The following is a 22691-nucleotide window of genomic DNA, read 5'->3' as shown; positions in this document are numbered from 1 at the left end:
GGACACCAGAGTCTTGATCCCCTTGAGAGCACCCAAAACCAAATTGTGTTGACGGCCACAAACACACAACCATCCACGCACAGAGACCCAGATCACAGCTAAATATCCGATCACTACTGTGGCTGGTGTGTTGGGCCAAGACAAGAGTACAGATCCTTACCATATGACGTGGACCACTCCAGCACGTCAGAAGCCATGCAACCGGCCACAAGCACCAACAGAATGGGTCCAGGACGCAGGGCCCCGGGAGAAACCAGGAGAAAAAGGGCAGCGGAAGGGCACAGGGACCAGGAAGGGCAGCCCTCAGAGCCACCGGGCAGCACGACAGACCAACAGGGAAGAGGCCCGAAGGCGCTGGAACACACCCCTGACACCACCCTCCTCACGGAGGCACAGGGAGCAGCCCCATACCCAAGGGAAGCACACAGGGCGCTGGCATGAGCCCACCACTAGGGGGAGCCCCAGAACCACACCACCAGGGCCACGGCCCCCGAATGTTGGGGTGAGCAGCGGCAAGGATGGGGGGGCAAAGGAGCCACCGCAACCAAATCCAAAGCACCGGTAGGGACCATCGAGCCATATGAGGGCGGGGCCCGGCCCCCAGACAAGAGGCGAGGCCCAACCCCGGGGCCAGGAAGCGCACTTTGCATCTGCATCTTTTTGTCTGACGATCCAGCATACTTAATTACATTATATATAATTAATATTAGAGGGTATATATATAAATCCTTTTCTGACCCTCTGGCCCATCATGCTGCTGCTTAGCTCGCATGAAGCAGTGAATAAAAACAAGCAAGTCAATAAAATTATTTAATGATTTCTTGTTTTTGTTGATTGTGACGGCTGTAAGTAGTTACAGCCATGCACAAGTTAAAAATCTCTGTTGCTTTTTCCCCATTTAGCTGCTTTTCTTTTTATTCATGAATCCATAACTGTAAACACAAAATGAAACATATTTCCTTTTCTACACCTCTCCAATGACTACCTCAATCACGCACTATTTGTTCCTACTCATTTGTTTGGTGGGTTTGTTTTTTTTTTTTTGTTTTGTTTTGTTTTGTTTTTTGTCACTGACATGTTCTTCTCAGTCTGGCTTTAGAGCATAAGATGCATAAAGGTTTTGTGTGCAATTGATTATTTGAGGGAGTGTCTACATCATTCATGGCTAAAGATGGGAGTGAACAGCAGACTCATGCACATGTGTAAAGTGTCCCAATATCTGATAGTCATAAAGGAGAACCATGCATTCACACAGCTTTATGATGCACATTTCTGGCTTTGTGCCAAGACAGTTTTAGTTGTGGGTTTTATAAATAAGGCCCCTAGATTTCAGTTCCATTCAGCAGTTCAACTCCTGTGCCACTAAACCACCCATAAAACTACTTATAAAGAAACATTTATATCACTGGAAGTACAACACCAATTCCAGTGAAGCTGGGACGTTGTGTGAAATGTAAATAAAAACAGAATACAATGATTTGAAAATCTTCTTCAACCTATATTCAATTGAATACACCACAAAGACAAGATTTTTAATGTTCAAACTGATAAACTTTATTGTTTTGTGCAAATATTTGCTCATTTTGAAATCGATGCCTGCAACATGTTTCAAAAAAGCTGGGACAGTGGTATGTTTACCACTACGTTACATCACCTTTCCTTCTAACAACACTCAATAAGCGTTAGTCCAACAGTTTAAGAACAATGTTTCTCAATGTTCAATTGCAAGGAATTTAGGGATTCCATCATCTACAGTCCATAATATAATCAGAATATTCATAGAATCTGGAGAACTTTCTACACGTAAGTGGCAAGGCTGAAAACCAACACTGAATGCCCGTGACCTTCGATCCCTCAGGTGGCACTGCATTAAAAACAGACATCATTATGTAAAGGATCTTACCGTGTGGGCTCAGGAACACTTCAGAAAACCATTGTCAGTTAACACAGCTCGTCGCTACACCTACAAGTGCAAGTTAAAACTCTACCATGCAAAGCAAAATCCATACATCAACAACATCCAGAAATGCCACCACCTTCTCTTAGCCTGAGCTCATTTGAAATGAACAGACACAAAGTGGAAAAGTGTGCTGTGGTCTGAGCTGAGTCCACATTTCAAATTGTTTTTGGAAATCATCGATGTTGTGTCCTCAGGACAAAAGAGGAAAAAGACTATCCAGATTGTTTTTGGTTTTGGAGCAACACATGCTGCCATCCAAGCAACGCCTTTTTCAGGGACATCCCTGCTTATTTCAGCAAGACAATGCTAAGCCACATTCTGCACGTGTTACAACAGTGTGGCTTCGTAGTAAAAGAGTGTGGGTACTAGACTGGCCTGCCTGCAGTCCAGACCTGTTGACCATTGAAAATGTGTGGCGCATTATGAAGCACAAAATATGACAACGGAGACCTCAGACTGTTGAACAACTGAAGTCGTACATCAAGCAAGAATGGGAAAGAATTCCACCTACAAAGCTTCAACAATTAGTGCTTATTGAGTGTTGTTAGAAGGAAAGGTGATGTAACACAGTGGTAAACATACCACTGTCCCAGCTTTTTTGAAACATGTTGCAGGCATCGATTTCAAAATGAGCAAATATTTGCACAAAAACAATAAAGTTTATCAGTTTGAACATTAATTATCTTGTCTTTGTGGTGTATTCAACTGAATATAAGTTGAAGAGGATTTGCAAATCATTTTTTTCTGTTTTTATTTACATTTCACACAACGTCCCAACTTCACTGGAATTGGGGTTGTATATGGTATACACTAGCACTAATTTCATGACCTCATCATTTTTTTTTTCAAAATTCCAAGGGTTGTGTTAAAATAAAGCAGAGTTTAGCTTTTATCTGCTGACTTCTTAATAAAATAACGAGTGAATGAAACATGTCTGTCCATGAGGCAGCCATATGTCTAATTAATTCTGGTCCTTGAATGGAGACCCACAAACAAAATGTAATTCCTAAACCTTTCGCTTGATTTGCACTGCAAATACACTCTTTCAGCTGCACCCATTTGTTTAGGGGTTGACACAGCTGATTCAGTACAGGTCCACATCAGGATTTGACACAAGGTTTTGAAACAGATGCCCTTTTTGATGCAACTAAATTTGTACATGGAGAAACACACATACAGCCCCAGTTCATTCAAAACAGTCTCCATTGGGAGGAAACCAGAGTCCATACAGACACAGGAAGAACATGCAAACTCCACACAGAAAGGAACTGGGTGGAAATGAACCCCAGACCTTCTTGCCTGTGACTCAACAGTTCTAACCACTGATCCACTACGCTGTCCAACAAACTTCAAAAACCTCTGCACATTCTCTATTGGGAAAACATTCTGTACTGGGGTTAGGACTGCAGGCAAGCCAGTCCAATACATTTATTTTCTTCTCCCACAGCCACACCTTTGTAATATGTGCAGAAAATGATTTTTACTGTCTTGTTAAAAAATGCATGGACCTCCCTGGAAAAGATGTCTTCTTCAAGTCAGCATATTATGTTGGTCTAAAACCTTATTGCACTTTTCTGCGTTAATACAGTCATCACAGAAGTGTTAGTTACCTTTGCCAAGATCACTGATACAACCCCATTCCATGACAGACCCTATAGCTTTTGGACTTGTTTTCATCTTTAGTCCAGTCTATTTTTTACAAAAAAGATTTGGAATGGTATTTCATCTGACCACAATGCATGCTTACACTATGTGATGGTCCAACCCAGATGGCTCAGACTCCAGAGCAGTCAATATCACTTCTGGACAAGGTTAACATAAGACAAGGGTTTTTTTTTTTTTTTTTTTTTTGGCACAATAAAAGTTTAAATGGCATTTGTGAACTTAATGCCATATTGCAGTGCTTGAGAACATTTTCCCAAAGTAATCTCTTGCCCATGTGGTCATATCAGCTATTAATAAATGACAGTTCATGCAGTGCCGTCTGAGGGATCGGAGATCACTAGTGTTCAGCTTCGGCTTGCACTCTTCCCTTTTACGCACTGAAATTCCTCCAGATTCCTTCGTATCATTTCATGATATCATGCACTAGAAAATCAAGTTGAGTTAACTCTGGGAGTATGCGCTGGTGCTGCACTTTGCCACATCCACATCCCCACGGAACTGTGTTGGGACCTGATTGGCAACCACCCAGCAAGACAACCAGTCCACACATCTTTAAAATAACCATATATCTGCAGCAACCAGGTGAAACGTAGGTGTCCTCTTGTCCTTCTCCAGCTGCTGCGGTCCTCAACACTCAGGTTGGAAATTCCTTGTTAAAAAAATAAAATAAAACCCGTGTGCATTTGGACCAGTCTGGTGTTACATTTATGTGGCAAAGTCCTGGGATTTTATATATAATGTTTAGTTTAATGAATATGAATGACCATTTAATATTATTAGGCCCGTGTGGGAAATCCCGTTTCTGTTACCTGCGTCCTCTCAGAGTGCCTTTGTCATCTTTTTCAGATTCATTTGGCTTAAAGCTGTCCTCTGATCACCAAACACTATATTATCTTCGCTCTAGTGTTTGACGTGTCCATCTCGTATGAGCTTTCAGACACTGGCAAAATAATGCATGGGTCAGAGCCGCTTGTGGGGATTAACATTGTTTTCAGTGCAGCAAGCCTGCTGTCTGACGTCCTGCTAGAATTGCTGCATGTCAGCTGTTTGTAGCCTCGCGGGACCAAACAGTGGCACTGCAGGGCTAATAGTGTGCCAGAATAGTGTGTGTTCAGATCACAGTTCAATCCTTCAATATTTTTTCCAATAGAACAAAACACATACCATCATAAAATCATGTGAATCAGTGATGAAAAGAAAAGAAAAAATGATGTCAGTTGCACTTTAAAATTTCATCAGTTCATATTTAAATATAATACAGATTTGTATTTTTTCAGCTACCATTTGCATACATGTAACAGCCTGTAAATCAACATATACCTTATACGAGTATATGTTATATATGTATATGTACATTGTATATGTACATTATATAATTACATACATGTAATTTTAATCCAGTTCTTTTGTCTTCTATTTGGAGTATGAGGGCAGAGTTGGTTTCCTGTCAGTTTTTTTAGGTAAGTTCCTGTTCTGTGGAACTTAGAGAGAACTCCCCCATTTAGATACCCCCCCCCCCCCCCCCCCCCACACACACACACACAAATTCCACCTGTTTATAATTTAGTCAACCTCTATTTAGATCACCACATGACTGCTTTCAATGTTGTTTTTCATCTTATTATGTAAATTATGAGGAAAAAGTATAAAGCTTTTAGTGAAGTCAATATTTTCATGACATTTTAAATGAATTTGGCAATAAAGTTAAATTAACTAATTTATGTTAAACTGGTAACATTGTCTACTAAAAAAGCTGTTTTATGTCAAAAAGAACACATTGTACTCGTATTTCAATCCGTGTGCATCTTTGTTTCTTATATATTTATGTATTTTATTTAACAAGGTTAGTCCCATTGAGAACAAAAGCTCTTTTACAAGGGAGACATGGCCAAGAGGGCAGCAGCATGGTACATTTAAAATAATAAACAGCAAAAACAGCATTTGTTGAATATACTGCCACCTTTTTTTCAGTTTGTTCTGTAAAATGTTATCATCATCACTCTCACTACATTAAATGACTCCATGAGACAAAATAAGAAGAAGCATTACGAATGTTTTCATTTTCGTGTCTCTGTGAATCATTTGGTGCCACTTGGTTCCATCACTGCTTTCTCAAGGTATTACTTGACTGCTTATGTGGTGACATGGACATCTGAGTTTCTCTGGCTTAGGCACTCTATACCCTTTAGTTTCACACAGTCTTTAAGGCTGATTAGAGTTTAAGAGTATGGCTTGACTCCTTCATTCATATCAGACATGCACAGCACACAATGAAGCAATAAAAGAGCTTTTTGATAAAGATGTGTGATGAGTTATTGTTTTAGGATTTTAATGTCTGAGATGTCTGAGCACTACTGTAGAACATATTTTGTATTTTAATTACTGCAATAATTATATTTAAATTATGCTGTTAAAATTATGTGATGTTTATTTTACATTTTAATTTAAATTAGACAAATATACATTACTAGTGCCATGAAATTTGAATGAAAATGCAGAAAAATGTCAAATAAATAATAAATACAGTAGATGTGCATAGCTGGACATAGAGCATTATGTAAATGTTTTAAGCCCCTCAGAATTTTGAAAATGTGGTGTTAGATGACCCGGCTCCATCAACACATAACAGAAAAAAAAAAATATTAGTAATAACTTACCATTCCTATTCCAACAAATGTCATAGTTGGGTTTTTTTTTTCCTTTTTTCTATGTAATTAAAGTTGCAGCCCCCATTCTCACATAAAAAAACATGTTAAATGTAAAATAATAGTAAAAATCTGTTTAAATAAAACTTGGTTTTCTTATAAATTGCAGATGACTATGTAAAAGAAACTAAGTACTTAGTTATATATATATATATATATATATATATATATATATATATATATATATATATATATATATATATATATAAAATAGCCACACAATTTAGTTACACATAAATAGCAGATTTTTTTTTTCTCACACTAAATGTGCCTGGAACTGTTGCACAAGGCTGACTATTTTGGGCAAATGCATGTAAATGCATGTAAAACGAAATGAAATTATGATGCAACAACATCTTAGCTTTAATGTATTTTCTATTAAATGTAATACACAGTTATATGCTGAATTGTAATGTTAATTTTATGTGCTGTTTGGAAAGGTTTGCCATTAATAATTTTTGCCTGCCAAGGTTTACATAACCTTTTAAAGCACAAATCTGTGATCACACTCAGAAATTGCATGTATTATATATTGGTGAGAAGATTTTGTGTGTGTGTGATGACCCCTGAATCACCACTCTGTACACGTAATTGACAAATATGGTACATTAAAAAAAAATACAACAAAAGTCCTATTATCTCCCCTTGAAGACTTTGGGCTGGTATTATTTTGATTTGTGTACATCTTTATATGGCATGCTACTACCATTGTGTGAAGTTTCATTTAAATTCAGGATTTAGGAGGAGTTGCGCTGACAAGAATCACATACAGAGACGGACAAAATGATTCCTTTATAGTCCCTGAAAAGGTTTGTTTGCAGGGAATATAACAGTTGTTCCAATGGCTTTGCAGGTTTCAGCTTAATTACTGTCATGTATCACACAAATTCACACATCACTCTCATCGATACTCACTGATTTTAAAAACAAACTGTATTCCAAACATCACTGTCCAGAAAATCACTTTGCAGAACAGGAAGCTAGAAAATATCTTTTGTGCTAACATTCATTCCACAATCTAAATTAAACAATATAAAATTAAATAAGGACATGAAGATGTGTGATTTTTTTTAAACATATTTTTTTTATTAGAAATAAAGTCAATATAAAAACCTTATTTACTGCAGAGTAAAAAAATCTGATAGTAAAACCTATCTAATACACTACTAGCCTGCATCAAAGATTTCTATTTTGACAACTTGTCATCGGTTATGTACTGTACAAATACAAAATATATCAAGAAAATGTTCTTGTTATCAAAATGTTCAAAAAAAAAAAAAACATCAATAGCAAATACAATCAAAAAATACATAAGTAAAATAGAAAATTGTTTTGAGAACTCTACATACAGTCTAACATGTCACTGTAATGTGCTTCAGAGACAGACACTTAAAAGATGAATAAGTAAATAAACATCCTTATGTCTTAGGAAAAACAGATTATTTAAAAAAGGCAAACTGCTCTGATTAAAAAGGTCATAAATGTGTATCACGATGAGTCTTACTGCATTATTCACGATAAAACACTGTATTGTATATGTACACGCACACACAATACATGAACATATTCTGGACAAAGGGCTTCCAAATGTTTTTTCAAAATCCACACGTGTGTGTGTGTGTGTGTGTGTGTGTGTGTGTGTGTGTGTGTGTGTGTGTGTGTGTGTGTGTGTGTGTGTGTGTGTGTGTGTGTGTGTGTGTGTGTGTGTGTGTGTGTGTGTGTGTGTGTGTATAAATTGAGTTTACTCATGGAGTAATAAAATGTACTATAGACTCTGTGCAGGTGATGTCATCAGATCATGTGATCTGCCATCTTGGTTGGCAAGAACGCTTCACTTCAGTTGGTGTGATGAGCAAAACATTAATTATGTTCCTCAATAATCCCTCATTTGAACCTTCTGATTTGACGCACACATGGTGCTTTCATATTCAGCATATGACTGCAACAATCAGCACTGATAAATGAAGAGTATTTCATTCTATAAATTTCCATTGACACCAGAAAGATGAGATAAATAATGTATAGTGAAGTAGCAGAAACCACTTTCAACAAGTAGGACAGTCAACAAACATTTTCCTAATGGTACGTTATCTTATATTTGCTTGAATAACATCAGATAATTTAGATCAAACTGGAAAGGAGGCATATTTTAAACTTTTAGACCTCATGCAAGTCTCCCAGATTTCTCTCTCTCTCTCTGAGTGTGTGTGTGTGTGTGTGTGTGTGTGTGTGTGTGTGTGTGTGTGTGTGTGTGTGTGTGTGTGTGTGTGTGTGTGTGTGTATGCTCCTGTGTGCACAAAGGAGGGAAGGAGGAAGTGTGTGCTCATCACATCATCGCTCTTTAGATAAATTAGCATCTTCATATCTGATGATTTGTTCTGTCTCTAAAACATGTGCTACAGTTGAAAAAAAAACAGTAGTTACAATCATTGTCTTTTCATCTGTCTGCTTGTTAACAAGTGGCACATCACACACCGGGTGTTGCAGACCAAGCAGTCCCCCTAAAAATCGATGTTTTAACACCTCGTTTCTGCTTCAAACTGCACTCCAGTCATCATCTATCTCAGCGACAGATATCTGAAGCTTTTGTAATCATTTCCACATAAAATCAGTATTATTTCATCATAAAAGGCGGCAGAAGCGATCAGAGCGTCGCGGCTATACAAGCTGCTAGCTGATGCATTCATGCGCGTCGGACATTTCATAGCATCACAGAATTTCACCTCGTTTCTTCTTAAAACAGCCTCATTTCTGCGTAAAACTAACTTTAGAATGATTTAAGAGGTTTGACCTTTATCATCTGATGATTAATAATCCCATTAATCCATTTGATTGCTTTGGGTGAAGAGACTCCGTCTCAGGTGTGCTGCTGTGGTCTGAAATGACGCATGTGCAGATGCAAAAGGTGGACCGATTTTTAGGGGCGGACCATTCAGTCTGTGACACCTGTTCTGTTCTGGTCCACTGTAGGTAAGCGGTCTACAGATTAATTTCAGTTTGGTTCCAAATGTTGATTTGTGTTGTCTGGTCATCAATATCAATGGCCTACTGACACATGGTGACAAACACATATTCCATGTGTGGTTTGTGGAAGAAAAGGCAAAAAAGTGATAAACTGTCCAGACAGACTGTAAGGTAAGGTTGGTGTGTAGGATCCTGCACACCAACTAGCAAACATTTGGCCACATATTCTGTAGCCTCACCGTCTAAAACATCATGAAGGCCACCTGTCCTGCATGTTTTCAAACTCTCTCTGCTCGTCAGGTGTGCACTCAGCCAGTTAAGAAAAACACCAAACTTAGCTCATCAGCTGTGGTTGCAACAGGGTACATACGGGAAAGAGGCAGTGATAGGTGATCTCCAAGACCAAGGCTCCTATCCCCTGGCCTAATTCATCAACATATTTAGTTGTGTGCTTGTGTTTTGCAATCAAACAGCAACACTATTTGTGAATTATCAATTTGACTGGACTGTTTGTGAATTCAGTGAGTAAATCCAGCATGTCTTTTGCCAACCAGCATGGCCAGCGTGAACTCAGTCAGGAATTAATTCAGCAACCTTTCAGTTCATGCACAGCCCGCTCTGTTCTCTATGCTCCTGTCACGTGTTGCTGCTCACAGTTCAGACAGTAATAGGAATGTTGTCCCTGTAGCATGCTGTCCTCTGGGGGGCGCTGTAGCTGCATAAGTCCTGGTAGATATGAGCCACCTCTTCAGACATCTCCAGGTTGGAGGTGCTGGTGTAGGGCTGAGAGCGTCGCATGTTGACAGTCTCCAGGAGCTGCTGGCATTTCATCATAGTGATCTGATTTATTTTAAAGAGAGAGAGAGATGTAATATTATTTCCTATAATATTAATATTCACCTTATATATGAATGATATTTACCTGTACAATGATCAGCTTGCTTTTGGCAGCATTGAGACTGTGGAGCTCCTCTCCAAAGCACAGAGTCACTGTGGGATTAGGAGCGTGAACCTGACCCTCTTGGTATAGCTCCAGAGCTGAAATAATCAAAAATGAACAGCTGTTTAGAAAGTCTTTTCAACGTGGCAACCCTCATTCTTGTACATTTTGTCCAGTGGTGGGCACAGTTCAGCTAATCAGCTAACCCTTAGCTAGCATAGCTAACGTTTAGCAGATTGGCTGTTCAACCAACTTTTGAAAAACAAACCAAATAGCTAACATTATTTCTGCTAACTTTAAGCCAGCCACCATTTTAATAAGGTGTAATGGTTAAAAAAAACAAAAAGGTTTAAACCCTAAAATCATACGTTCCTGATGGCAATTATACACTAATGCAATTAGCAAAAATCGCTAAACCTTGTTTCTTAATACGTCTTATTGGTTTCATACTTTCTGTACTGTGAATAAACTATATGTTGAATGGAAACTACTGTTTAATTTAATTTGTTCACTTAATTATTCATGTCCATCTTGAACCATTTTTGAACCTCCATGTTTAAGCTTCAACATATTAAAAGTTCAACTATTTAGGTCTTTTGATGATGTTTCGCGGAGGAAAACTAAATTAACAAAATAAAAGTTAGTCATTACCAGTTAGTTCAGCTCAGTATTTTTGAGGTTTATCGGTTATGTGTGATCACGGTTAACCTTTCATTTAGTAGATCATTGCGCCCACCACTGGTTTTGCCCAGGAAGAAACACTGATGCTCACCATGCAAGAAACTTCCTGTGTCAAAAATCTTGACCACAGCATCTCTCTCGAGTTTACAGGGTACAGGGCTATAATGTGAGCCAATTTCTCCCATCCCCATCCAGAAGACACGGCTCTGGCACAGCCTTTTAATGAAGATGCCCTCTTGGTTGGCACGGACCAAAACGCCTCTCTCCAGGTGGCCAAGGAGCTTGCGCGTCACATAGCGCTGCCGCTCGTGCTCAATGACCACAGAAGGAGGGAAGGGAATGCTCTGCATGCTCTCTGAACTGTACAGGGCGCCACGACCCATGTGCTGTTGGCCCGGGGCAATCCGGCAACCTTCAGGGTGAGCAACCAGTGTGTTATGCATCAGCTTTCCACTGTAATAGAAACTGATCATCATTTCGGAGAAACCTGGAGGAACAAAACACACACACACACAAAAACAACAAGACATGGTTAATTCTGCAAGAGAAAAATCATAGCTGCTGAAAAAAGTCAGACAACAGGCATGTGAAGTGTCAACTGTCTCACCAAGTTTTAGACTCCCCAAAATAATGTAATATATATATATTATATCACAATATATACATTATAATAAGAAGGCTCTAAGCAAGTATTCTTGACCTGTGGTTGTTTTTAATTTTTTTATGTAATTAGCCAACAAATGAAGATATTTTTCAAACATTGTCATAATTGTGTTAGCACAATATGCACACACATTGAACATAAAGACTATGATAAAGCATTCTTACATAGTGGCTGCTAGAAAACAATATCTCATACTTAATAATTTCCACATATATGCACCAAAAAACCCTAAAATCTATTATTCTATTGTGCATCAAGTATCTAAAATTAATTGTTTATGAGTTATCAAGTTCACAAGAACAATCATTTCATCTACCAAATAACTAAAATTTATTCAGCTAATCTACTCCTCAGGGGGGTACCACTGATATCAGTATCAAAACTGTACTACATTGTTAACGAGTTATCATGTTCAGAAGAATAATCACGTCATCCTCAGTATTTATATGTGAACAATAAACAACTGTAAAATCTAATCAGATTTTACTCCCCGGGGGAACATCAGTCAATCAATCAATCAAAGTCGTTTATTTCAGCACATACACAAAACACTGAAAGACTCGCCCGATAACAAAACAAAACAAAGAAAATAAAACAAAAACTCATAAACAATGATCCAGTCTAGCGCGGCCGAAAGGGCGTAGGTTGAAGCAGAAGCTTCTAAACGCCCACCCCTTACACCAGTTACTATACACACATAAATACACTCAAAACAACAAATACCAATCAGTGAAATAAAGTATCTGAACACAGTAAAACAAACAGTAATACAATGCACAAATAAACAGAAGACCAGCCACAAAGTCAGCTCACCTAATTTTTTGTACTATAAGAAGTAATTATAAGAACATGCATTGGTAAGGAGTAATTGTGTTCACAAGCAACATCACTTCATCCCTACTGATATGCAAATGGGTGCACCAAACAACTTTAAAATCAAATCAGCTAATCTGCTCCTTGGAGGGTGCCTATGGTGGAAATATAGCATGTGTGTGATGTTTTGTTAAGGAGATATCTTGTTCACAAGACTGCATCTAAACACGTGCGTGCACGCACACACACACACACACACACACACAACAACAACAGTGTTTGCATATGAAAATTCAGTAAGCCAACCACCAGTAGGCTTGCCTCTACTGGTGGTTGGCTCTCACTGCGGTATTGTATCACTTCCTGTTCCGGAGCACAGCTGTGTTTTTCTGTATCTGTTAGCTGTTTAATCTGCGCAGTTAGATTGATCTAGTTAACTAGATAACGATTTGTTTCACAGTGTAATCTTCACGTGCCTTAACTAAAGCACTCCCTCTGTTGAATCACCTCTAAATTATTTACACATTATTCACTTTGTGTGTTTTTAGGAATCCGCTAGCTTAGCGCAGCTACTAGCTCTTAGCCGGTTTAGCATGACGGCTTCTCCTGTCTCTCATGCACTTTTCTGCTCTGGGTGTGAAATGTTTAGTTATTCCTCGGCCTCCTTTAGCAGTAACGGTACTTGTAATAAGTGTAGCTTATTCGTAGCTTTGGAGGCCATGTTGTGTGGGCCGCTGAAGAGGAGGTACTGCTGGCCCACCACCACCAGAGGGCGCCCTGCCTGGAGTGCGGGCTCCAGGCACCAGAGGGCGCCGCCGCCTCACGTGAGCAGCTACGGTGACAGCTGTCACCCATCACCTGAGACAGCTGACGGCAATCATCTGTGGGGTATATCAGCAGGACGGCACCTCCACCTCATTGCCGAGATATCGTTTCTACCTACGAGGTAACGTATCAAAGCTGACGGAGTGTATCCTTTTGGATTAGTGTATAGCTTGTGGAGTACTGTTCCAACGAGAGGTGGAGGTAACTTCCCTGCTGTTCGGAGTCTTAGGTGCAAACGCGCCCCCATCTAACTGTTCTTTGTTCCTCGCCAGCAGTACCAGGTCCGACACGCGGAGGCAGTGGCCACCTGGGAGTTCGGGACTTGGCGGCTCCAGTATTTCCGGGGTCCTGTGGCGGAGGAAGCCGTGTGGTTCGGGTCTTACCTTGGAGAGGCGTCTCCTATCTTCGAGCCTGCCCACACGACACTTTTGTGAATTGACTGTTGTCCATTTCGTGATTGGTTGTATTCGTTGTGCACGTTCACAACAGTAAAGCCTTGTTATTTGACTTTCTCCATTGTCCGTTCAATTGCGCCCCCTGTTGTGGGTCCGTGTACTGACACTTTCCCAACAGGCCAGGCTGGGCGAATTGGAGACTCGGCTCCGCACCGTGGAAATTCTACAGCTAGCCAGGCCCCTGTAGTCGGTGCGGACCAAGGTAGCTTAGCCGCCATTAGTTTCCCTCTGGCAGATCCCGAGCAGTCGGGAAAGCAGGCCGACTGGGTGACTGTGAGGAGGAAGCGTAGTTCTAAACAGAAGCCTTGTATACACCGCCAACCTGTTCACATTTCGAACCGTTTTTCCCCACTCGACGACACACCCGCCGAGGATCAAACTCTGGTTATTGGCGACTCTGTTTTGAGAAATGTGAAGTTAGCGACACCAGCAACCATAGTCAATTGTCTTCCGGGGGCCAGAGCAGGCGACACTGAAGGAAATTTGAAACTGCTGGCTAAGGCTAAGCGTAAATTTGGTAAGATTGTAATTCACGTCGGCAGTAATGACACCCGGTTACGCCAATCGGAGGTCACTAAAATTAACATTGAATCGGTGTGTAACTTTGCAAAAACAATGTCGGACTCTGTAGTTTTCTCTGGGCCCCTCCCCAATCGGACCAGGAGTGACATGTTTAGCCGCATGTTCTCCTTGAATTGCTGGCTGTCTGAGTGGTGTCCAAAAAATGAGGTGGGCTTCATAGATAATTGGCAAAGCTTCTGGGGAAAACTTGGTCTTGTTAGGAGAGACGGCATCCATCCCACTTTGGATGGAGCAGCTCTCATTCTAGAAATCTGGCCAATTTTCTTAAATCCTCCAAACCGTGACTATCCAGGGTTGGGACCAGGAAGCAGAGTTGTAGTCTTACACACCTCTCTGCAGCTTCTCTCCCCCTGCCATCCCCTCATTACCCCATCCCCGTAGAGACGGTGCCTGCTCCCAGACCACCAATAACCAGCAAAAATCTATTTAAGCATAAAAATTCAAAAAGAAAAAATAATATAGCACCTTCAACTGCACCACAGACTAAAACAGTTAAATGTGGTCTATTAAACATTAGGTCTCTCTCTTCTAAGTCCCTGTTAGTAAATTATATAATAATTGATCAACATATTGATTTATTCTGCCTTACAGAAACCTGGTTACAGCAGGATGAATATGTTAGTTAAATGAGTCAACACCCCCGAGTCACACTAACTGCCAGAACGCTCGTAGCACGGGCCGAGGCGGAGGATTAGCAGCAATCTTCCATTCCAGCTTATTAATTAATCAAAAACCCAGACAGAGCTTTAATTCATTTGAAAGCTTGACTCTTAGTCTTGTCCATCCAAATTGGAAGTCCCAAAAACCAGTTTTATTTGTTATTATCTATCGTCCACCTGGTCGTTACTATGAGTTTCTCTGTGAATTTTCAGACCTTTTGTCTGACTTAGTGCTTAGCTCAGATAAGATCATTACAGTGGGCGAATCTATTATTAGACTCAATTGGCTTTGCTCAAAATGTAAATGAGTCCACCCACCACTTTAATCATATCTTAGATCTTGTTCTGACTTATGGTATGGAAATTGAAGACTTAACAGTATTCCCTGAAAACTCCCTTCTGTCTGATCATTTCTTAATAACATTTACATTTACTCTGATGGACTACCCAGCAGTGGGGAATAAGTTTCATTACACTAGAAGTCTTTCAGAAAGCGCTGTAACTAGGTTTAAGGATATGATTCCTTCTTTATGTTCTCTAATGCCATATACCAACACAGTGCAGAGTAGCTACCTAAACTCTGTAAGTGAGATAGAGTACCTCGTCAATAGTTTTACATCCTCATTGAAGACAACCTTGGATGCTGTAGCTCCTCTGAAAAAGAGAGCTTTAAATCAGAAGTGCCTGACTCCGTGGTATAACTCACAAACTCACAGCTTAAAGCAGATAACCCGTAAGTTGGAGAGAAAATGGTGTCTCACTAATTTAGAAGATCTTCACTTAGCCTGGAAAAAGAGTCTGTTGCTCTATAAAAAAGCCCTCCGTAAAGCTAGGACATCTTACTACTCATCACTAATTGAAGAAAATAAGAACAACCCCAGGTTTCTTTTCAGCACTGTAGCCAGGCTGACAAAGAGTCAGAGCTTTATTGAGCCGAGTATTCCTTTAACTTTAACTAGTAATGACTTCATGACTTTCTCTGCTAATAAAATTTTAACTATTAGAGAAAAAATTACTCATAACCATCCCAAAGACGTATCGTTATCTTTGGCTGCTTTCAGTGATGCCGGTATTTGGTTAGACTCTTTCTCTCAGATTGTTCTGTCTGAGTTATTTTCATTAGTTACTTCATCCAAACCATCAACATGTCTATTAGACCCCATTCCTACCAGGCTGTTCAAGGAAGCCCTACCATTATTTAATGCTTTGATCTTAAATATGATCAATCTATCTTTATTACTTGGCTATGTACCACAGGCTTTTAAGGTGGCAGTAATTAAACCATTACTTAAAAAGCCATCACTTGACCCAGCTATCTTAGCTAATTATAGGCCAATCTCCAACCTTCCTTTTCTCTCAAAAATTCTTGAAAGGGTAGTTGTAAAACAGCTAACTGATCATCTGCAGAGGAATGGTCTATTTGAAGAGTTTCAGTCAGGTTTTAGAATTCATCATAGTACAGAAACAGCATTAGTGAAGGTTACAAATGATCTTCTTATGGCCTCAGACAGTGGACTCATCTCTGTGCTTGTTCTGTTAGACCTCAGTGCTGCTTTTGATACTGTTGACCATAAAATTTTATTACAGAGATTAGAGCATGCCATAGGTATTAAAGGCAGTGCGCTGCGGTGGTTTGAATCATATTTATCTAATAGATTACAATTTGTTCATGTAAATGAGGAATCTTCTTCACAGACTAAGGTTAATTATGGAGTTCCACAAGGTTCTGTGCTAGGACCAATTTTATTCACTTTATACATGCTTCCCTTAGGCAGTATTATTAGATGGCATTGCTTAAATTTTCATTGTTAAGCAGATGATACCCAGCTTTATCTATCCATGAAGCCAGAGGACACACACCAATTAGCTAAACTGCAGGATTGTCTTACAGACATAAAGGCATGGATGACCTCTAATTTCCTGCTTTTAAACTCAGATAAAACTGAAGTTATTGTACTTGGCCCCACAAATCTTAGAAACATGGTGTCTAACCAGATCCTTACTCTGGATGGCATTACCCTGACCTCTAGTAATACTGTGAGAAATCTTGGAGTCATTTTTGATCAGGATATGTCATTCAAAGCCCATATTAAACAAATATGTAGGACTGCTTTTTTGCATTTACGCAATATCTCTAAAATTAGAAAGGTCTTGTCTCAGAGTGATGCTGAAAAACTAATTCATGCATTTATTTCCTCTAGGCTGGACTATTGTAATTCATTATTATCAGGTTGTCCTAAAAGTTCCCTGAAAAGCCTTCAGTTAATTCAAAATGCTGCCGCTAGAGTACTAACGGGGACTAGAAGGAGAGATCATATCTCACCCATATTGGCCTCTCTTCATTGGCTTCCTGTTAATTCTAGAATAGAATTTAAAATTCTTCTTCTTACTTATAAGGGTTTGAATAATCAGGTCCCATCTTATCTTAGGGACCTCATAGTACCATATCACCCCAATAGAGCGCTTCGCTCTCAGACTGCAGGCTTACTTGTAGTTCCTAGGGTTTGTAAGAGTAGAATGGGAGGCAGAGCCTTCAGCTTTCAGGCTCCTCTCCTGTGGAACCAGCTCCCAATTCAGATCAGGGAGACAGACACCCTCTCTACTTTTAAGATTAGGCTTAAAACTTTCCTTTTTGCTAAAGCTTATAGTTAGGGCTGGATCAGGTGACCCTGAACCATCCCTTAGTTATGCTGCTATAGGCTTAGACTGCTGGGGGGTTCCCATGATGCACTGTTTCTTTCTCTTTTTGCTCTGTATGCACCCACCACTCTGCATTTAATCATTAGTGATCGATCTCTGCTCCCCTCCACAGCATGTCTTTTTCCTGGTTCTCTCCCTCAGCCCCAACCAGTCCCAGCAGAAGACTGCCCCTCCCTGAGCCTGGTTCTGCTGGAGGTTTCTTCCTGTTAAAAGGGAGTTTTTCCTTCCCACTGTCGCCAAGTGCTTGCTCACAGGGGGTCGTTTTGACCGTTGGGGTTTTTACGTAATTATTGTATGGCCTTGCCTTACAATATAAAGCGCCTTGGGGCAACTGTTTGTTGTGATTTGGCGCTATATAAATAAAATTGATTGATTGATTGATATATCTTATATATTATATTCCAATTCTAAGGTGGAAATATGCTAGTATATAAAGGTATATCTAAATATCTAAAAAGGAAGAGTAATATAGGAGAGTAGAAAAGAGTAGAGTAGAGCCACTTAGGTGCCTGGTCTTGAGAACCAGGGATGGTAGGTTGAAAAGCTTTTTTATTATTTATTATTATGGGAACTCTCCCTACCCACCCAAGTGGCTCAAGAAAAAAGTATATATAATATAAAAAATAATAAGACATAAGAAGGATAAGACATCACAGGAGAAGACTGTAGTATTAATTAATTAATTTAGTATGTAGACTAGTAGTAAAATTAAATATAGTTAGTAGGCTAAGCTATAAATCTGGTATTTTATTATAGAAACAGAAGCTATGAGTGTATTGGTATCTATCTAAAGCAGTGGTGTCCAAACTATTCCAGAAAGGACCGAGAGGGTGCAGGTTTTCTTTGTAGCCAGTGACTTCAGCAGGTGATTTCACTGATGAACTCATCCCACCTGTTCAAAAGGATGTTAATCAGTGAAACCACCTGCTGAAGTCACTGGCTACAAAGAAAACCTGCACCCTCTCGGTCCTTTCTGGAATAGTTTGGACACCACTGATCTAAAGTAACTCTGTTAGCATACTATAGAAAAATAAAAGCTATAATCATTATGCTATCCAATGGAAACCTAAGAACTTAGGTACTATATGTTGATATCTTTAAAATAACACATAAACTGATGAATCATTAAAAATCTACACCATGTAAAATAAAATTGTAAATAATGAAAATAAGCTAGTTATAGTAGAAGAGCTAAATTAGCTGTTAATAAGCCAACCGTAACCCATATGTAGGAGTAGAAACATTGCCATAAGTAATTAGAAAGGATCAAAGTGTACCTGAGCTTGAACTGCCCACTGGCAGCAGATCCTGATGCAGTGGGAAACCTGTGAATTAAAAGAGGCACATGGCACGTTAATAACCAGTCTTTGGTCATTATTTTGCCACATCATCAGAAATACCATTCCCCCAGCACAACCTTACAAATAATTCATCATCTTCGTCAGCAAAATTCAACAGGATGTTAGTCAATTCTTCCATTGCAGAATTTAACAGCCGAGCAAAACTTCTATTAGCAGCCACGAGTACAGGGACGTGCCGCTGAGCTTTCCACTGTGGTTATTCTCATCTGCACAAACATGGAACTAACAGCCTTGTGTCGACCCACTCAACTGTGAGTGAGTGAGTGAGTGAGTGAGTGAGTGAGTGAGTGAGTGAGTGAGTGAGTGAGTGAGTGAGTGAGTGAGTGAGTGAGTGAGTGAGTGAGTGAGTGAGTGAGTGAGTGAGTGAGTGAGTGAGTGAGTGAGTGAGTGAGTGAAGCGTCTCACCAGTGATGCTGCTCTGGGACCAGTACTCTGGACTGGCCTGGATACTGCAGCCTTCCTCCTGAATAACAAGAAAAAAAAAATAATTGAGACTTTCAGCACCTTTTTTTAAAAATCACAGTGAAGGACGAATTGTGCTGGAAGAGACAACGCAGTGTGATCATACAAGAAAAAAGTGCAACAAAATTGAGAAAAGAGTTGAATAAATGTCACCTCTTTAATCAGTGACTCTATTTCTGCAGGGCTGCAGTCCATGTCCGTCATCTCACACGAGCTGCTGGTAGCTGCCACAGTCATCACTGAGCTTTTTCCATCTATAACACACAAATAAAGGTGTTACGACTGCACACAAAACAGTGCTTCTGTTTAAAATTATCTGTTGCAAAACATTCATGTTGAAGAATTCCAATATTTAAATGCTGAAGTAGATATTTGGTATAGCAACTTTTATATAATTAACTCAACAAAGCCATGAACCTACGCTTCTGCTCTTCTTCAGGTACAATGCGGTAGACTTTATATGGTTCAGAGATGTCCAGCTGTGACCTTTCTGTCACCTCCTCAAAGTCAGGGCTTTTGTTGAGAGCGCAGCGCAGTCTGGTCTTCCATGTGGCGGGCTCAGCTTTGTCCCCTTCCTTAAACTTGCCTTTAAACACAGCCCAGGCCTGGCAATAGAGAAAAGTATTAGAAACATTTTTGCTTTCTTTGTTAAACATCAAAACACCTTCATGAGGTGTGTGAATGAAGGCGTTAAGTGTGTGAAGGTGGGTCAGAAACACACTCAGTGCCCTGTGTGTGTGCCAACTGTGACCCTTATGAATAGTCTGAATAAAGACAGTCTCTTATTATCCTTACAGTTGTTGTTATTGTTATTATCATCTTCACAATAAATCACCATCATCATCATCAAGCTCACCAAAGTTGAGCAATTTTCAAAGTTCTGGGTTTCATTCAACTGCAAAACAAACATGCAGTTAGAGGTTGAAGCAATCTGTTGTGTTAACAATCTGTTCTACCAGATGAGAAACAATTGTCATAAGAACAACAGTAATAAATGTTATGCTACAGAAGATAAAACATTTATTTTCCCATAAATAAATAAACTTTTTGGCTAGGCTTTCTTAATGAAATTCTACAGGTGTATTTGACTGTGTTTTACACTGAAACAAAGTGCCAAGACTGAAATATACAAGTATAAATAACTAGTGTTGCTCGTGGGGATCCACGGGATCTAGAATGGGTAGTGTTTATAAATAGTAAAGTTGGAAAGGCATGTGAGTCTAGAATGTTTTTTAGAAACTTAGACCTCAACAATTTTTAGAAGAAGAACTCAACCCTTTTATTTCCTGTTAATTATGTAATTTTTTGTGTTAATTTACTGTCGTAATGTATTTATAAATTCTTTAGGTTCTTGTTATCATATACACACTATTACTATCATCAGTATTATTATTATTTTTATTCTATTATTACTTCTATTTTGTCATTTCATTTTTAAAAGGACCACAATGGAAATAAGTGTTTTCACTTTCTTGTGTCATCCATGTACTTTTAATGTATTTACAATTATATTACGTGCTTACATTGAATTTACAAAATAAAAATCACACACGCACGCAGTCACGCTTTTAATATAAAGATGATTGACTGCTCCCTGTTGGAGGGTGTGTTAGTCCAGAATGTATATAGCAACGTTAACTAATATCCATAATTTCTCCAAAAATATTAGTCCAACCAACGTTCTGTTTTGGCGCCTTTCATCCTTGACCCAAAATACATAAGCGTACCAAACGGCAAATGTTAGCTGTCCCCAGTCGCACACATGCCGAGCTTTTTGTTTTTTCTTCATTCTGCTGCAAGTGGGTACTTTTAACTTTCATGCACAAACACAGACAGTGGCACATCAAAAACAATACGCTTTCACACATGGTAACGACAACATAATGGTTAACTAAACTGAATAAACCAATTGAACTACAAAACCACAATAAATCTGTTAAACTAACAATAACCACAATAACATTTAAAACCCCGAAGTGCCATGGTGCATTGCAGCACAAAGTCCATTGTTTATTGGTTAGCTAAAATTGCTAATTTTTTTCAAAAATATTAGTCCTATCAACTTTTCATTTTTTCAGCGTTCCTCCTTGAACCAAAACATGTCAGCTCTCCCCAGTTTCTGCGTGACTGAAGCCATACACATGCACACACGCATGCACACAGAGGCCACTTGACTATTATAATATTGATAAGATAAATATTAAGATAAGTCATATATGAACAATAAACAATAACATCAGTTATTATAGACAAATATTTGTCCTTAATAAAACTAATTATATATTAGTGATAAGTATATCATGTCATACACTTTACCATATATCATAATACAAATATGACTACTACTAATAATAATGATAGCGATAATGATGCTGAAGATCATTGTAACAATATTTATAATTCCAATACTAACAGTAACTCAACAATAACTATAACCATCGTTGTGATGGATCAAGGGTATTAAATATGGCTTTTTCCCCAAATCTGTGGAAAGAAAGATTTTTCTTTTGACAAATATTTTCATTATTACTATTAAAATCTGCACTGAAATTATACCTGAAAACAAATCCAGTTTATATTCATAATATTACACACTGAAATAAAGGGATGACCCCTGACATTTATAAATCGTGCGTCCAACAAAAATAAATGGATCATATATGCGTTATAGACGCATTTCTCTCTTTAATTAATAGACTGATTCAGGCACCCAGAATAAGTGTGTTTATTTATTTATTATCATTATTATTTTTAAGTTATGTTTTATTCAGTGATGTTGTCAAACCTTAAAAATAGATGCGTCTACTTCTTGGTTGTAATCCTGTTTCCCCGCGTGTTTCCAGGGGATCCGGAACATGGTCCGGCTGTCGTCCTCCCACTGCAGTCCAGAGTACTGAGCGCTCTGGATCTGTTCCATCAGCCACTGTTTCAGTCTGCGACCTCCAGGGTTCGACATCACAAACGGCGCTCTGTATCAGCTCTTCAACGATCCAGTCAAACCAACGCCACGTAGAGGGCGACGCACGGACACTTTGTCAGATTCAATCAACTCCGCTCTGACTGACACGTGCCTGTCAACTTTATGCAGCGCGGGGAAGTCGCCGGAGCAGGACGGCGGTGATTGGACGACGCTTCAGCGCTCTGACCAATGAGAATGAGTGACGCTCCGGCGGGCCAGTCCCTCCAGGAAGCGTTGTTCTTCGAACCTTCGGCGTTTACAAGAAATGGTCTGACAACATGGTTGTAAAGACGCTG

At 39.4% G+C, this 22691-nt stretch overlaps 1 protein-coding gene and 1 long non-coding RNA gene across 2 annotated transcripts; one reads left to right on the top strand and one right to left on the bottom strand.

The window, feature by feature from the left end:
• Positions 1–1115: 1115 nt before the first annotated feature.
• On the top strand, positions 1116–11880 carry LOC117526974. The gene is made up of 3 exons (XR_004565404.1): positions 1116–1200; positions 2416–2418; positions 11870–11880. It is a non-coding gene; the product is annotated as an uncharacterized LOC117526974 (long non-coding RNA).
• On the bottom strand, positions 9167–22476 carry irf8 (interferon regulatory factor 8). Its single transcript, XM_034189096.1, has 8 exons — positions 22222–22476; positions 19858–20041; positions 19590–19690; positions 19380–19437; positions 18891–18938; positions 11007–11402; positions 10217–10332; positions 9167–10134 (listed from the first exon to the last, which is right to left on the bottom strand). Exons 1-8 carry the CDS (start codon positions 22390–22392, stop codon positions 9952–9954), a joined length of 1257 nt encoding a protein of 418 aa, XP_034044987.1. The 5' UTR covers positions 22393–22476; the 3' UTR covers positions 9167–9951.
• Positions 22477–22691: the final 215 nt, after the last annotated feature.

Source organism: Thalassophryne amazonica, chromosome 2 (genome assembly GCF_902500255.1).
Source record: "Thalassophryne amazonica chromosome 2, fThaAma1.1, whole genome shotgun sequence".
In the NCBI taxonomy this organism is placed as follows: domain Eukaryota; kingdom Metazoa; phylum Chordata; class Actinopteri; order Batrachoidiformes; family Batrachoididae; genus Thalassophryne; species Thalassophryne amazonica.
This window is presented reverse-complemented; position numbering and strand designations above follow the sequence as displayed.